An 18,940-nucleotide genomic window follows, 5' to 3' on the forward strand; every position below is an offset into this window, starting at 1 on the left:
CATAATGCTAACATATATATCATGGCTGACCCAACAGGGGCAGAGAAATGACAGATAATAAGAAATATAGGTAGTAAAAAATTACTAAAAATCACTGAAAGTTGAAATCACGAGTGGAGCAGATGGTCAGGAATCGTACTTACTGATTTCACAAGTCAGAGAAGTGGGGATGGTCATCCAGTGTACTGCGGGGAGCGAAAGAATGCTACGTGCTTGTTTCAATGACTATATGGAATATAGAAGCGACCTCAGGCATTGGATTGCAGTAAGACTTACAGGGTTGATGGAGGGATTAAACATGAGGCCACTCGTCCCAGGATAGGGGAGAAGGTATAACGTACAAAATAGCGTGAAAAAGATGCTGAATTTTGTATGAGGTGAAATCAGTATGTATAGCAGTAAAATACCATCTTGATATTGCTTTCGAAACCTAGTCGCGCACAAGAAATAAAAGATAGGGATTCAGAACAGTAAAAAGGAGTGTGAGGATGAGAGGAATTAGTAGTGCTCGGGCAGTCCAGGGTCGCTAGCCCGTTCCTGTAGTAGGACTCTGAACGTAATTTCTGGGACTGTGTCTCATGTGTTTAAGTCAATAATGTTAATAATGGTGGAGGTAGACCATTATATTACCATTTGGGTTTTATTACCATTCATGATGACAATAAAAATAGTGAAAAAAATACTCCTATGATAACCAATCGGTGGGCACAGGTTTTCCAGACTATGAGACACCAAAAAAGGTTAAGGGGAATTGCCTATATATTATTTACACAGCCTGGATGTAGAGGATGTCATTATGCTAATATATTTGTGATATCTAGGGATTCGTTAATTATATTCTTATATTTTAAGATTTGGAATGCTTTGTTGAAGTGGTAGTGAAGGTAGGCTGTCGGAAACTGATTGTCCAATATTAACCTTTATCAGCCAATTATTGTTACATATGTTAACTATTCCGATGCATTGTGAAAGAATAACATTTTCATGTAATTTTTTGAGATATTAGAGTGCTAGTGCGTATAGTTGACAACAATGAAATTGAAGGAGTCTCTTTTATTGTAGATGTTGATGAATGTTTGTAAGCCATTAATATTAATATTCAGATCTAGGTAATTTGCTAAATGGTTGTTGTCATTGTTTTTTTCCAGAGTCAGTTCTGGAGGGTAAATGTTGGCAAACTGATGGGGGATTTTAATTTCCCAGATATTGACTGGAATTTGTGGGTTGGTCACTCACACACTAGCAAGGCTTTTGTGGATTTATTGGATGATTGTTTTCTACAGTAGCATGTTCAGGAGGCAACTAGAGGGAGTAATACTCTTGATCTGATTATCAGCAGTGATTCTTCATGCATAAAGAATCTGCAGATAAAAGAACCACTATGTGGCTGTTGTTATTGTTGTTGTTGTTATTTGTTTTTAGGAGCATTAGCAACTAAGGCCATATTGCTCCGGGGATATGCGGTGGTCATTTCCTGACCTTTCCGCATCCTCCGTATTTGGTAGTCATGGGCTCGAACCCCGGTCTGATCAAGAAGCATGTGCTACGCACTGCTGCTCCTGCCCACTTGGCTACAGAGGTGCCGACACTAGGTGGCAGTGATCACAGTGTGCTGAAGTGGGATTTACTCAAAGAAGTAACTACCATCAAGGGTAAAGGGAAGGGTTTTTGCTTTTGTAAAGGTGACTATGGTGGTCTGAGACAGTATTTAAATTATATAAGGTGGAACCAACTGATGATGTTACCAACAACAAATTCAAAATGGGAAGCATTCAAAGAATTAATCTTGCAAGCTACTAGGCTTTTCATACCAACAGAGAAATATTGTTCAAGATTTAGGCCTAAATGGATGTCAGATGAACTAATTAGACATGTGACAGAGAAGAAAAATGCATGGGATACATATAAATTAACATGTGACACAGAAGCCTATGATAGATATAAGCTGGTCTGTAACCAAGTTACAAAGGCAGGCAAAGGCAGATTATGAGAAATCTTTGGCAAAGGATGCAAAGAAAAACAGCAAAGAGTTCTTTACTTATGGGAACTCTAGAAGGAAGGGGATGAATCAGATTGGTCCATTTGATATCGATGATTGAACTGTTGATAATCCTGCTCAGGTAGCTAACAAACTAAATGAATATTTTGCATTGACATTCACACATGAAGAGTTATTCAGGGAGAGGAATGCCAAAGGTGTATTCAACTCTGGCAGTAAGCTACAGAATCTTGAAATAACTGGGAGTAAAGTGGAGGAGAAACTGTTGAAGATAAACACAAGAAAGGCACCCGGGGTGGATGGGATCTATCCAGTTATATTAAAGGAGGCAGCAAAGGAAGTAAGCAAACCCTTAGCCATAAATATGAGAGCTTCCTTGGACTCAGGGGAGGTTCCCATGGACTGGAGATGTGCAAATGCGACCCCAATCCACAAAGGAGGATCAAAGGGGGACACAGGTAATTACAGACCTGTTGGTTTAACTTCTGTTCTAGGGAAATTAATGGAGGCACTTGTTAAAGAAGCATTGCAGGATCATCTAGACAAGATTTCAGTTATAGCTCGGACACAGCATTAGCATTAGTAGAGGCATATGATGCAAGAAAGCAAGCTTATTCAGCATCAGCCAAAAAAAAAAAAAAAAAAAAAAAAAAAAAAACAACCACTACTCCCATTTCACCCCTCCGTTCGTTCGAAATACCTGTCCAGCTGAGCCTTAAATTTATTTAGGCTATCAACTTCAACAACAAGCGATGGGAGTCTATTCCACAAACCAACTGCCCGCTGGCTAAAGGCAAATTTCCGCACATCTATCCGACATCCGTCCTTCCTCAATTTGAATTTATGCCCTCTCAGGTGATTATTCTGAGCAAGAGGAAGAATCCCATCGGCATTGAGCATGCTCAAGCCATTCAAAGCCTTATACACCTCTATCAGATCACCTCGCCGATGCCTAGTCTCCAGGCTCTGTAATTTGCAAAACTTAAGCCTTTCTTCGTAAGAGCAACCCTTTGTTCCATTCACTAATCTTGTTGCCCTTCTCTGTACTCGTTCGAGCAGCTCTACATCCTTCTTGAAATGAAGCCTCCAGACCTGTATACAGTACTCAAGGTGTGGCCTGACCAATGCCTTATACAAGGGAATAATCACATCCTTATCCCTGCTAGAAAAATTCCTGTATATCATTGACAAGACACCATGAGCTATTCTTGCAGCTCGTCTGCACTGCTCAGAGAACTTCATATCTGCCTGCACAATTACCCCCAGGTCCTTTTCATTCTCTACCACTGTCAGCGTAGTACCACAGAGTTGATACGTTGATCTGGGGTTACTGTTTCCCATATGTAGTACTTTACATTTGTCAATGTTAAACTTCATTTGTCACCTCTCAGCCCATCTGCTCAACCTTTCCAGATCCTGTTGCAGCAGCATAGTATCAGTAGTGTCCTTAACAACCCTGCCAACCTTGGTATCGTCTGCAAACTTGGACATTAAGCCTGATACACCATCATCAATAACATTTATAAATACAGAAAACAACAATGGACCCAACACTGAACCCTGAGGAACTCCACTAATAACATTAGTCCACGTTGAGCAGTGTCCATTGATTACCACTCTCTGTCTTCTGCCACTCAACCATCCCTTTATCCATAGCAGCAATTTGCCTCCAATGCCACACTTCTCCAATTTGTGCAGCAGTCTTCCATGCGCAACAGTATCAAAAGCCTTTCTAAGATCCAAATATATAATATCAAAGTTATTCCCTGCATCCAGTTCTTTTGTGACTACATCATAGCATCCAATCAAATTGGTCAGACAAGACCTGCCCTTAACAAAACCATGCTGTGTCTGAGCTATAACTGAATTCTTGTCCAGATGATCCTGCAGTGCTTCTTTAACCAGTGCCTCCATTAATTTTCCTGGAACCGAAGTTAAACTAACAGGTCTATAATTACTTGTGTCAGCCTTTGATCCTCCTTTGTGAATTGGGGTTACATTTGCACATCTCCAGTCCATGGGTACCTCCCCTGAGTCCAAAGAAGCTCTCATAATTATGGCTAGGGGTTTGCTTACTTCCTTTGCTGCCTCCTTTAATATAACTGGATAGATCCCATCCACCCCTGGTGCCTTTTTTATGTTTATCCTCAGCAATTTCTCCTCCACTTTCCTCTCAATTATTAGAAAATAATCTAGCTCACTGCCAATGTTTACTTCACCTACGACATTCCCCTTCCTGAATAACTCCTCGTGTGTGAATGTAGATGCAAAATACTCATTTAGATTGTTAGCCACCTGAGCAGGATCCTCAACTGTTGAAACATCAACATCCAGTGGACCAATCTGATTCATCCCTTTCCTTCTTGAGTTTAAATAGGTAAAGAACTCTTTTCTGTTTTTCTTTGCGTCCTTTGCCAAGGATTTCTCATAATCTGCCTTTGCCAGCATGGGTTTGTTAAGGGGAAGTCTTGTCTGACTAATTTGATTGGATACTATGATGTAGTCACAAAGGAACTGGATGCAAAGAATAACTTTGATATCATATATTTGGAACTTAGAAAAGCCTTTGATACTGTTGCACGTGGAAGACTGCTGCACAAATTGGAGCAGTGTGGCATTGGAGGCAAATTGCTGCTATGGATAAAGGGATGGTTGAGTGGGAGAAGACAGAGAGTGGTAATCAATGGACACTGCTCTTCGTGGACTAACGTTATTAGTGGAGTCCCTCAGGGTTCGGTGTTGGGTCCATTGTTGTTTTCTGTATTTATAAATGATATTGATGATGATATATCAGGCTTAATGTCCAAGTTTGCAGACGATATGTAGGTTGGCAGGGTTAATTAATTAATTAAATTTCTGTTTATACTTCAGCACGACAACCAAGTCAGTAGAGTTTACAATAAATCGTAAATACAAATATTTATCGTATTTAGTAGTCACGGGCTTGAACCCCGGTCCACTCAAGGAGCGCGTGCTATGCACTCTCGCTCCTGGCCACTGGGCTACGTCAGGTTGTTAATAACACTAATGACAGTACACTGCTACACTGCTGCAACAGTAAGAAAAGTTGAGCAGGTGGGCTGAGAGGTGGCATATGAAGTTCAACATTGACAAATGAAAAGTACTACATATGGGAAGCAGTAATCCCAGAGTAACAGATCAACTCTGTGGTACCACACTGACAGTGGTAGAGAATGAAAAGGACCTGGGGATAATTGTGCAGGCAGATATGAAGTTTTCTGAGCAATGCAGGCAGTCTGCAAGAGTAGCAGTGGAAGACTCATGGTGTCTTGTGAATGATATACGGGAATTTTTCTAGCAGGGATAAGAGGTGATTATCCCCTTGTATAAAGCAATGGTCAGGCCACACCTTGAGCACTGTATACAGGTCTGGAGGCCTCATTTTAAGAATAATGTGGAACTGTTGGTACGAGTACAGAGAAGAGCAACAAGATTAGTGACTGGAACAAAGGGTTGCTCTTATGAAGAAAGGCTTAAGTTTTGCAAATTACAGTGTCTGGAGACCAGGCATCTGCGAGGTGATCTGATTGAGGTGTATAAAGCCTTGAATGGTTTGAGCACGCTCAATGCGAATGGGATTCTTCCTCCTGCTCAGAATAATCGCCTGAGAGGGCATAAATTCAAATTGAGGAAAGACAGTTGTAGGATAGATGTGCGGAAGTTTGCCTTTAGCCAGCGGGTGGTTGATTGTTGGAAAAAACTTCCATCTATCGTTGTTGAAGTTGATAGCTTAAATAGATTCAAGGCAGAACTTGACAAACATCTGGAGCGAGTGGATGGGTGAAATAAGGGTTTTTTTGTTTTTTTTTTGGCTGATGCTATATAAGCTTGCTTTCTTGCATCATGTGCCTTTGCTAATGCTAATGCTAACTGTTGTATGAAGTTTGTACAGTTTATTACCAGTAAGTCATCAATATATCTGAACATTGATAGTTCAGTTGGTAATGCAGTTTCAGCATAGTATAGATAAAGGTTAGCCAGGACACAGCTGGCTGGTTTACCCATTGGTGTACTTTTGGTCTGTAGGCAGATGGTTCTTCCAACAGTAATATAGTTGTTTGCAATGCAGAGATTGGTTAAGCTGTTCCAGAATGTTGGTTTGCAGTTTATCATGTGACTGTAGTTATTGTACAGTTTGTCAAGGACTATTTTTAAGTTTGGTAGGTCTATGCTGGTGAAAGGGCTGTAAAAATCATACGTTGATATTCTGGTGATGTTATTTGCTTTTAATGCTTCTATTACGGGCTGGTTGTTATAAATAATACTGCTATTTGGTAATGTGCTTAGGATGGGTTAGAAGTAGTTCTAAGGTCATAAGACTTTAGAACTACTTCTGAAACCCATCAAAGGTCACAAGACTTTAGAGATACTTTTGAAACCCATCCTAAACAAATTACCAACTTCATTCAACAGTTTGCCAACATTGCCTGCCCTGATCATAGGAGTATTTTTTCACGATACAATTTTTATTGTCATTATATGTAATTATATTGTCATTATGAATGGTAATAAAGCCTAAATGGTAATATAATGGTCTACCTCCACCATTATTAACATTATTGACTTAAACACATGAGACACAGTCCCAGAAATTATGTTCAGGATCCTACTACAGGAATAGGCTAACAACCCCGGACTACCCGAGCACTACTAATTCCTCTCATCCTCACACTCCTTTTTACTGTTCTGAATCCCTATCTTTTATTTTTTGTGTGCGATTAGGTTTTGAAAGCAATATCAAGATGGTATTTTACTGCTATACATACTGACTTTGCCTCATACAAAATTCAGCATCTTTTTCACGCATTTTTACGTTATACCTTCTCCCCTATCCTGGGATGAGTGGCCTCATTGTGTTTAATCCCTGTACGTCTTACTGCAATCCAACACCTGAGGTTGCTTCTACATTCCGTATAGTCATTGAAACAAGCACGTAGCATTCTTTTGCTCCCCGCAGTACACCGGATGACCATCCCCACTTCTCTGACTAGTGAAATCAGTAAGTATGATTCCTGACCGTCTGCTCCACTCCTGATTTTAACTTTCAATGATTTTTAGTAATTTTTTACTACCTATATTTCTTATTATCTATCATTTCTCCGTCTCTGTTGGGTCAGCCATGATATATATGTTAGCATTACGATTAACCTGACTTCGGAAGGCAATAAACAAAAAACCTGGTAACTTTTTACCATGTGCTATGTATATTTCATGTTAGAAACAGAGACCTTACTTTTTGCTGCATTTTGATTGATTTTGATGGCTGGCCCTTGTTAACGACGTTGAAATCATCTGAAGTACAGAACTAAGTACTTATAATATAATATTTTTGACTTTTTTGGTGTTGCAGGTTCGAATTGTTATTTTATGACTGCCTTTCCGTGTTATCTAACCGGTCAGTTGATTACACAACCTGCTGTTTTCTCTCTCCACACTAAAAGCATAACCTCCTATCTTATGTAGGAGAATGAGAAATAGAAAAAGAGTGACAGAACAGATTAATGCCATCAAATTTATGATTGTACATTACATCTGTCTGTATATAACATTTTTTAATTATAATACCAACTAGATAAATTGGAGAATTTAGAATAAAAGTAGTAGGGATGAAAACTATAAAGGTTCAAAGGGCCAGCCAAGTATTTAGTTAACCTAAGTTGGACTTCTTTGTTGTACCCTATAAATAAACACATAGAATATAACAAAATAAAAATAAAATGAAATAGTAAAATTAAAATGATGATATAGCTAATTATAGATATATGGATACATTGAATGGAATATTAACTAGGGCTAGCTCCACTCAATATATCCCATCAATAATTAGCTGTGGCTATCTGTTTCTGTTTGCCATTTGCCAGTTTTTCTATGTTCAAATATACTGAGCATATATAATCAAATTGGTTTAATTACTTTAATATACATTAAATTTAGCAGAAAACTGGCAGAATAACTGCTAGCCCGACAGATAGCAGTGAAAATTAATAGTAAAAATAATGGAAGTGAATCATGAATAATATATGTGAGTGCCAACTATTTATGTAATGAAAAGGAAGGCTTATGCCTAAAATTAAGGCAAATAGAAAGAGGAATAAGGACAGTAATAGACCTCAATCTCTCTCTTTAATTTATACCTCAAAATCTATTAGAGCAATTTGGTTATCAGCTGTTATGCCATCAGGGTACATACCCACCCAGTGATGAAGGGCTGTTGTGAAATTAAGTCCACAATATGAGAGATGCCAAATGGTATTTAGTAGTTTAATACTTAATAAAAATTAATGCTTACATTTTATAAAATTGCCATTTTCTGTACATGAAAATTCAACAATCAGTTTTGCAATTTTTATTGTTGACAAAACAATTTTTTGATCAATATTCATTGACAGCTGCAACTAGACTACCCTATGATATAGATCCATATTTATCTAAAGAATAACTGTATAAATACTTCTTCTTCTTCTAATTATTTTATTTTTATTTATTATTATTTTTTGTCAGCCACAGTGTAATCTGCATTGCAGTTGAGAAAATTTTGTCAACTTTATTTTTATACAAAAACAAAGACTACATACTAATTTTAATCAGTTCCCCCCCCCTTAACATGCAAAGTTTCTTATATTTTATTCTAGGGCAGGTGAAAATTTTTATATTTTTGTTTCAGCTTATTCTTATCACCTACCAGAAAATGCAGAAGCAGAACAACTTTTGAATGTGTGAAACAATGACCACAAATTTGATAACTATGGATCTAACTCAGATTCACCATTTTAACCCCAAAATTAAGAAAATTCAATACAGTGGAAACATTCTCAGTCACTTATTCCACATAAAGCAACAGTGAAAGTATCTGCTTGAGTGATGCTAGTTTTCTAAGTAAAACTGTCACAGGACATATTACTCCAACCATTGTTGTGCTCTTTAAATCTACTGGGCCAGATGACAAATCATTTTATATCACCTACAGTTTATCTTTCCGTAATTTAAATTTATACCCCTTTGCATCATCACAGAAAAAAGAAAATATACACATAAAATGAAGTGTGGTCAAACTTTCTGAGGCCTTAATTACTCAGTGTACCAATGTAGATGCTTTTTTTCCAAACTTTGTCACAAAGCTTGGAAACTAAGTTACAAAAAAGGTAACTAACTTAGTCTCATTTTTCCTGTAAGAATGTCTCATTGCTTCCACAACTAATCCTGTTGCCCTCCTTTGCATCCTTTAAAACAAGTTGATATCTTTCCTAAAATGAATCTTCAAGATGCGATCTAATCACTAATTTGTACAATAGAATAATTACCTCTTTATCTCTTTTCGAAAAATTCTTGTATATCAAACATTAAACTGTTTGTTATCTTAAATTCCATATGCCTATTATCTGTCATTCTATGATACAGGGTGATTTAAAACACACCCAAGCCATAGTATATTTTCAGCTTTATTTCAATCATTATTCTAAACATAAAATGATAACAAAGGTTCCAATAAACGTTGAAAGGCTCTTCTCCCCAAATGTAAGCACAAACTCTTTTCACAGTGTTTGTTTGATGAGAATTAACAGTGCTTGAGAAGTTATCTTCAAAATTTCTGATTAAATATTGGAAAAATTAAAAATCAGTAAGTAAAGGTTGTTAATGTATACCATTCTTTTAAAATGGTCTGAAAGATAAAAATCTGAATGTCATGGATATTCATTCATGAACAATGTGCTCTGCCTAGAAAATGACATGCTACTTTTCTTTTGGAGAAAAAAAAAATCAAAACACTACTGGTTGTGATAGAATACTAACACAACAACTGTTGGATATTTAGAGATAATCAGTGCTGCTATTATAGCAGTTAGACAAAATCCAAATTTAACACTTATAATTTACACTGCATGAATTTTAAATCAACTGCAATATCTCATTATATGGTTTGTAATACTGCTATATCAAAACTTGTTATGTAGGAAAAGTGACCTGCCAATTTACAAAAAAATGTGTCAGTGAAATTTTATTTCCATATGCCCTATCTACTGGTCTGTCTAAGTACTAAGAGCAATATCTATTATTCCGTGATACATTTTGGATTAGGTCCACCGATCTACACAACAGTATCCAAAATATAAAATATAAATATGTTATTATGACAGTACAATTTATTATTAGCTTTTTAAGATTTTATTGTTGTATTTTAAAGGTGGGGGATTTGTTCTGTTTTTGGGTTTCAATTTAAATAATCAGTCTAGGATTTGAAAAACAAAAATACCAGCTCAGGGTTGGAGAGCTTTATATTACTGAAATAAATCAAATATAGTGCAGAATCTATGCTTTAATTCATACTTAGCATTAGCAAATGATGCAAGGAAGAAAGCTTATACAGCCAAAAAAAAAAAGGACATCCAATTTCACCTTTCACTCCCTCCAATAGTTTGTCTAGTTCTTCCTAAAATTTATTTGAGGAGGAGGAGGAGCAGGAGGAAGAATCTCATCAGCATTGAGCCTGCTCAATCCATTCAAAGCCTTAAACACCTCAATCAGATCACATTGCAGATGCCTAGTCCCCAGATGCTGAAATTTGTAGAACTTAAGTCTTTTTTGGTAAGAGCACCCCTTTGTTTCCCTCACCAGTCTTGCTGCACTTCTCTATACTCGTTATAGCAGCTCCAAAACTTTTCTAAAATGAGGCCTCCAGACCTGTATACATTGCTCGAGATGTGGCCTGACCATTGCCTTATACAATAGGATAATCACCTCCCTATCCCTGCTAGCAAAATTTCTGTGTATCATTGACAAAACCCCATGAGCTATCCTGGCAGCCTGTCTGCACTGTCAGAGAACTTCATATCTGACGGCACAATTACCTCCAGCTCTTTTTCATTTTCCACTACCCTAAGTGGTTGGTAAATTCTTCTGGGGTTACTGCTACCCACAGGCAGTACTTTGCATTTATAAATGTTAAACTTCAATTGCCATTTCTCAAACCACCTAACCAGAGCAGAGCCAGCTTTCAAATGTCCCTCTTCTGTCCTGTCCCAACTCCTCATACCAGACAGATGCTAGAAAGTACCTTCCTTGGTGATCATGCCTGCCAGTAACTAAGTGGCCAGATGAACAACACAAACAACAGAACAATACATTTCTTGCAGTACCCAATACAACTCACTAACATGGCTTTGCAGTCTTGCATCTTCAGAGTGCCACTAAGTGCAGTTTTGTGGGAAACCACTGGCTCTGCATAACAAACACACCATGTCCACTGCATTCCGTATTTCTGTCTATGCTATTGGGGACCACATTGTCTCCTCCCTATGACAGTTATAGAGCTTGGCTTAGGCTCTTTAGAAATGATTAGGTTATCCACAAGTCGACCTAAGGTAACTAATATAATTTTTAATCGAATAAAATTACCTAAATAGCGAATCTATCATTAATTAAAAACTCAAAGGCGCTATTGCGACTGGTTTTGGAACTTTAGTTACATCATCAGACAACAGGTAGCCTTAATTAGTGACCTTGTGCAAATGTATCAAATTTAAATAAGCAGCCAAGCAGTGTTCAGAAGAAAATCCCTATTGTTAAGCAGTGCAGTCCCAATGCATTAACACATTTGTTGCTGGAATACAAACTTGCTTCAAAACGAACTGCAAGTGTTGTGCCTTAACATAAATATGCATCCATTCAACTGTAGTCAATAAATGAGTGCTGTAAAAGGAAAGACAAATGAAATGAAAAACTGATCCACACACTGAGGGAACCACAGGCTATTTGCATTATGTTCGAATTTTTCTTGGCATCAATTAAACTGTCTAGAGAGCACTATAAAAGCCATATACTTGGTTCACAGTTTCATATGGTCTGTACTAATGTTGAAGTTATTTTATCTAGTTTAGTATTTTCCAAGAAGAAAACGTAAAATTTTTTGAAGATTATGCTTACTGAATTTTAATCCTTTAGTGTGCAAGAAGTGTCTGGAAAAGTCAGCGCTCTGTTTCAACTGCTTTGTGGATTATCATAAAGAGCTACAGTGAAATATAAAGCAAAACTGATTTATGCAATATAACTGGTAATATGACAGGTATATAGTTTTATAACTAAGGCTGAAAGTACTGTCTGTTAACTCATTAAAACTTTTTAGCAAAAACTTGTACTGGGAAATAAGCTTTTGCTAAAAAAAGTTTTTAATGAATAACTGGTAATATGTAATATAACTGCTATAAACTAAAAATGTTTTCTTGCAAAAACTGTGCTAATTTTATTAAAAACATTTGTGCTGTTTTTTTGCCAAAGTAGCTAAGGCTACAATGTATATCATGTCTGTAAACTTGCATGTATTCTATGGTCTCTTTGCCAATTCTGCTAGATGAAAAACCATGCAACCCATGATGCCAGTGGCCAAGGGTTGCATAAGTTTTGCCCTCAATAATTCAACCATGGTGTAAAAAAAAAAAAAAAAAAGTCTACAAGATGTAAAGCAACCTGCCAAGATCTCTGTCAAGACCTTTATAACACAGAATGGAAAGACAAAAACTATAACTAATCATTACTTTGCTGAATTCACAATTCAACAAATTCAGGATACATGTTCAATAACATTCCCTGTGCCGGTGATGCAAATACACGACATTGTGTATCTGTGGAAAAAGACACTTGATTGTTACTCCTAAAAATACTTACTGAAGAATGATATGAAATCAAAATCTTGGAAAAATATTATAGTTACACAAAAGACACACACAGAAAGGACCATCATAAATATAAGTAGCAGCAAACATGTTAATCAAGTCAAGAAGTGAGGTACTATTTCAATGCAAGTATTGAAATAGTTTGAGAAATAATGCTATATTGCAATGATTTTGCTAAGGTTAGTTACTAACCTCTATTTAAGATGCAGTTTTACAAATACACTCACAATTTATTATTTAATAATGATAAATAAGATAGCAAATAATGAAAGTAATGAATTTACTTTAATTGCTGTATCGCGGTAATGAAGCTCTTGCTCAAGCGACAGCACTTTATCTTGAAGTGCTGCCCTCTCCAATAAATCTTTATTTTCCGTTAGTCTTTGAAGTTTCTGAAGCTGCTCTCGTTTCTTTTCTAAATCAGCATCTTTAGATTTTAAACGTTGTTCAATCTCTCTAGGAAAAGTAGAAAATAGTACTCTAATGTAAGACATATATCAAAACATCATAACTTTAGAAGTATTTAAAAAAAATCACATTGGAACATTCCACTTTAGTTTCAAAAGGGTATAATACTACTTCTATTCAAACAGTTCATACTGAAATGAAGTGCCTAGCTTGGCACAAGTTGCAATAATCAAAATTAACAATAGTACTTTCTGTATCAATATATAGTAATTATTACATATTACTTGTGCAATCTAACTCCAAAATCCTAAGCTACCAATTAAGCAAAACTTTTATGAAAGTTAGAATGTATTAAAAACTTAGATGCAACAAAAAGTATTAATTGACAATCCAGCAAATTCTCTGAGTAATACTTAAAACTTTTTTTTATTTACTGCTGTATGTTTGTCAAGTAACTTTTATGGCTGGAAAAAGATTACAGTACTCTCTTTCATTTATAACAAATGATATTTTGGTGATCCCAAACATGAAAGGTATTAGAACCTATAGTTAGTCACAACCCGTTTTATGCCACCACACCCCATTTTATGCCGATTCACATTAATGCTCTATTCCTGGACCAACTATTGAAACAGAAAATAAAATATATACAAATTTTATTGACACTGCACGATGTAATGTCATTACCTATTGGCCACTGAACATCATTCTACTCAGTTAAGTAGTGTTTGCCAAGGGTAACAGTTTCTTCTAGACGTGGTCTCTGAGTACGTATATTCTGGAATTAATTTGTAACATGTAAACCACAATGTTTAACGAAAGATTACATGATAGTATTAATGAATTTAATAAAAATACAAAAAAGCATAACACTGGAAATTAAAATGAAAGTGTTATGTCTTGAAGTAGGCAAACATCGAACAGATATATATGCTAAAAATACAGTAGGCCAAAATTTAACTAACAGTATATAATTTTGCCAGGTAACACCATAAAATTGCAAAATATATAATAAAGCACTCAAAATGCCAAAAATTCATTCATTCAAAAAATGCACATCATTCTTTCAGCGATAAAATACAAAAACATTTTATTAATATGAAAAGCAATAAAACCATCTTTCCAAAGCAGCAAGGGCTGTTTTTGAAAAATGATACTAATAAATAGATTTTATTGTTACTATGAAAGGTAACCTGATCAAAAAACTCCACTTTTGAGTGGAAAATGTTTTTATATCATGGAGTACCCATTTCCTGCACTCCTAGTGTTGGGAATATGCACTGTTAAGAAAAGAAATGAGCAGCAATAAAAATATCATGTAACCCAGTTTTATATTAACAGCAAGGAAAAACAAAATGCTATTTTCTATCAACAAACATGAATAAATATAAAAACAATAAGATGGAAAATATAAATAAAAATTACTTATTTTTCTCCTTTGCTTGTTTCAGTAATGTCGTTACAGCTCTAACCTCTTCCCTGTGAGAATTCAAAACATCTGGTAAATCTCCTCTAGCATCCTCAATCTTTGCCATTTCACGGTCATAACGTGCTTGAATTCTTTTCAGAAGTTTATTTTCCTGTTCAATTTCCTAACCAATTAAAAAATAAGTGAAAACATTTAAATAAACATTACTTTTGTATGGTGTTTACCTGCTTTTATGTTTGTCACAATGTTTATTTTTTATATATTACTAATACATTATATGAAAAGAACTTATACGAATACTGATTATTTTACTGTATACAAACCCAAAGGAAGTAAATACTTAAATAGTATACAAGACCTGGTGAGAGAGTGCTAACTAGTGCTTAGTAATCAGGAATTCCTGTCCCCAGGATATATGGGATGCTTTACATTCCTAATTCCGAACTAGATAGTGTAAGGTTTAATGGAAAACTGGATAGCAAGTATAGTAGTATCAATTAATCAGTAAAGTTTACTAACTTATTAAATTTCATTGTCAATTAAATTGTACTTTTTTAACTAAATACACATAACAACCAAGTTTTTAAAAATATAACGTTATAAATTAATACATATAACATGACAGGAGATAAGAAATTCATATAACGTAACTTGGAGATAATATTCGATACTGAAATACATATATATAGTGTAATAACTGTATTGGGATATAAGTTTAGGGTTATATTTTGTGTTGGAATTTTATTTGAAATTAAATAGAAATCATGAATACACTCAGACCAGAGCAGCAAAGCAAAGGGCTCAAACTAATGGGAGTGCTGTGCCTAAGGGGAGAACTGAGGGGGCAGTTGTCCTCTGAATCACAGCCTTTTGAAATGCATTGCTTGTTTGATGTTTGTGGACAATCAGGAACGGGACATGATATTGCCAAGGGGAATGTCTTTGTGTGTCCACGCGATGTAAGGAATGTGAGGAAATCAGGTGCCAACTCAGCGTTGTTATGGACCTATATGAGAACTTGAAGGACAGGGTGGATGCCCTCAAAGGATTTAAATTGAGGGGCCTATCAAGCTCTCAGCTGCCCACATCAATGTCAGAGCTTGCACTTGAACATCACACTATACAACAGCAACCCCCCAAGGCAGAATGCACTGGTCCCAAAGGAACTAGTTGTTGTCGGTGACTCTATTGTCAGGAAAACAAGGAACATATTGTGTAAAAGGATAGGTGGAACAGGACCAGGGTGTCTGCCAGGGGCAAAGATTGATGATGTTGTAGAGCATATATCATCTTTTAAGGGCACAAAGAGTGATATTTTTGTACACATTGGCACTAATGATATTAAGAGTAGGGAGACCAGCGGAATTACTTAACAAGTACAGGTAAATGTTGAAAAAAAGCCATGAATTAGGGTTGAATTTGAAAGTGTCTGCAATTCTGCCCAGACACAATAGGAGGGAGTATATGATGAGAGCCTTGTAAATCAATTCAGCCCTGGAGAGACTGTGCAAGGCTCAAGGGGTAGAATTTTTCTCAGCCTGGTCGGTGCTTGTTAACAGGAGAGACTGCTTCTACAGGAACAGGATACACTTAAATAGAAAGAGTGCAAGAATATTTGTTGATGCTATCGAGGCAGAGTTAGGTGGGTCGCAAAACTGCTAGCTAGGGGGAATACAAGGACTAATAGAATAACAGTTTGTTTGTTATTTGGTTTTTAGGAGCATTAGAAACTAAGGCCATATTGCTCCGGGGATATGCGGTGGTCATTCCCTGACCTTTCCACATCCTCCGTATTTGGTGGGCATGGGCTCGAACCCCGGTCTAATCAAGAAGCGTGTGCTACGCACTGCTGCTCCTGCCCACGAAGGCACCCTAGAGTAACAGTAGCCACTGGCAGAGGTGAAAGTGATTCTTGCACTGCTTCTATTGGAATGAGCAGCAGCCTGGAAAACAAGATGCAGGGTATTTCAGAGACTGCTAGGAGTCACTGCAGTACAAGTAAACACATGGGTTGTGTTAGGGTAGCTAAGAATAGGAACAGGTGCATGTATACTTGCATATACGCCAATGCTAGGAGTTTGGTAAATAAATTTGATGAATTTGACATATTGCTCAAAACATCAGAGGCAGATATTGTTGGGATATCAGAGACATGGTGTCACACAGATATAAGCAGTGCAGAATTGGAATTTGAGGAGTACAATGTGTACAGAAAGGATAGACAGGGCAGGAAGGGAGGAGGGGGTTATGCTGTTAGTTAAGAAACACATAAAATCTAAGGAGGTGCATCCAATTGATGTTGAGTCTGTTTGGGGTGACATAAGCACTGGGAAAGGAAAAATGTGAGTGTGTGTGTGTGTGTGTTATAGGCCTAATGAATCTGATGAGTATAATGAGCAATTGTGCAGAGAAATAGAGTGAGCCAGTAAATCAGAGTTTCTTATAATGGGGCATTTTAATTTCCCAGAGATTGACTGGAATTTGTGGGTTGGTCACTCACACACTAGCAAAGCTTTTGTGGATTTATTGGATGGTTGTTTTCTACAGCAGCATGTTCGGGAGACAACTAGAGGGAGTAATACTCTTGATCTGATTATCAGTAGTGTTTCTTCATGCATAAAGAATCTGCAGATAAAAGAACCACTAGGTGGCAGTGATCACAGTGTGATGAAATGGGATTTACTCAAAGAGGTAACTACCATTAAGGGTTTTTGCTTTCGTAAAGGTGACTACGGTGGTCTGAGATGGTATTTAAATTCCATATGGTGGGACGAACTGATGATGTTACCAACAGCAAATTCAAAATGGGAATCTTTCAAACAATTAATCTTGGAAGCTACTAGGGCTTTTCATACTAATTAAGAAATACTGTTCAAGATTTAGGCCTAAATGGATGTCAGATGAACTAATTAGACATGTGGCAGAGAATAAAAATGCATGGGATACATATAAATTAACAGGTGATACAGAAGCCTATGACAGATATAAACTGTTCTGTAACCAAGTCACAAAGGAGGTTAGGCAGGCAAAGCCAGATTAAGAGAAATCTTTGGCAAAGGATGCAAAAAAAAAAAAAAAACAGCAAAGAGTTTTTTACTTATGTAAACTCTAGAAGGAAGGGGATAAATCAGATTCGTCCACTTGATGTTGACGATCCTGCTCAGGTAGCTAACAAACTAAATGAATATTTTGCATCTACATTCACACATGAAGAGTTATTCAGGAAGGGGAATGCCAGAGGTGTTTTTTTTTTTTTTTTTTTTTGTTAGCACATCAGCTTCTGTGGTCATATTGCACCTACCAAGGATTTTGCATTTTCTACTCTGATCCAAACCTGAGGCAGGATTCGAACCCACGACCTTTGGGTTGCCAGGCAGGCACTTTACCCACACGGCTGACCTAGTCTCCACCAGAGGTGTAATAAGCTCTGGCAGTAAGCTAGATAATCTTGTAATAACTGAGAGTAAAGTGGAAGAGAAATTGTTGAAGATAAACATAAGAAAGGCACCCGAGGTGGATGGAATCTATCTAGTTATATTAAAGGAGGCAGCAAAGGAAGTAAGCAAACCCTTAGCCATAATTATGAGGCTTCCTTGGACTCAGGGGAGGTACCCATGGACTGGAGATGTGACCCCAATCCACAAAGGAGGATCAAGGGGAGACACAGGTAATTACAGACCTGTTAGTTTAACTTCTGTTGCAGGGAAATTAATGGAAGCACTGGTTAAAGAAGCGCTGCAGGATCATCTAGACAAGACTTCAGTTATAGCTCGGACACAGCATGGGTTTGTTAAGGGGAAGTCTTGCCTGACCAATTTGATTGGATACTATGATGGAGTCACAAAAGAACTGGATGCAAAGAATAATTTTGATATCATATATTTGGATCTTAGAAAGGCTTTTGATACTGTTGCAAATGAAAGACTGCTGCACAGATTGGAGCAGTTTGGCATTGGAGGCAAATTGCTGCTATGGATAAAGGGATGGTTAAGTGGAAGAAGACAGAAACTTGTAATCAATGGACACTTCTCTTCATGGACTAATGTTATTAGTGGAGTGCCCCAGGGTTCAGTGTTGGGTCCATTGTTGTTTTCTGTATTCATCAATGATATTGATGATGGTATATGTCAGGCAATGTCCAAGTTTGCAGATGATACAAAGGTCAGCAGGGTTGTTAATGAGAGCACGCTGCTACAACAGGATCTAGAAAAGTTGAGCAGATGGGCTGAGAGGTGGCAACTGAAGTTTAACATTGACAAATGTAAAGTACTGCATATGGGAAGAAGTAACCCCAGAGTATTGGGGGGTAATTGTGTAGACAGATATGAAGTTTTCTGAGCAGTGCAGACAGTCTGCAAGAGTAGCTCATGGTGTTTGTCAATGATATACAGGAATTTTTCTAGCAGGAATAAGGAG

The 18,940-nt window shown here is 36.9% G+C and overlaps 1 protein-coding gene across 1 annotated transcript in view; it reads right to left on the minus strand.

The window, feature by feature from the left end:
• LOC150081367 (uncharacterized) overlaps positions 1 to 18,940 on the minus strand; it is a 55,831-nt gene that overhangs the window by 13,449 nt on the left and 23,442 nt on the right. Inside the window, exons 3-4 of the mRNA XM_090380185.1 lie at positions 14,521 to 14,687; positions 12,972 to 13,143 (exon numbers count right to left, since the gene is read on the minus strand). Of these exons, the coding sequence (XP_090236311.1) occupies positions 12,972 to 13,143; positions 14,521 to 14,687 (339 nt within the window). The remainder of the gene's footprint in view (positions 1 to 12,971; positions 13,144 to 14,520; positions 14,688 to 18,940) is intronic.

This window comes from Mastigoproctus giganteus, chromosome 8 (genome assembly GCF_048544385.1).
Source record: "Mastigoproctus giganteus isolate SK-2022 chromosome 8, ASM4854438v1, whole genome shotgun sequence".
Classification (NCBI taxonomy): Eukaryota; Metazoa; Arthropoda; class Arachnida; order Uropygi; family Thelyphonidae; genus Mastigoproctus; species Mastigoproctus giganteus.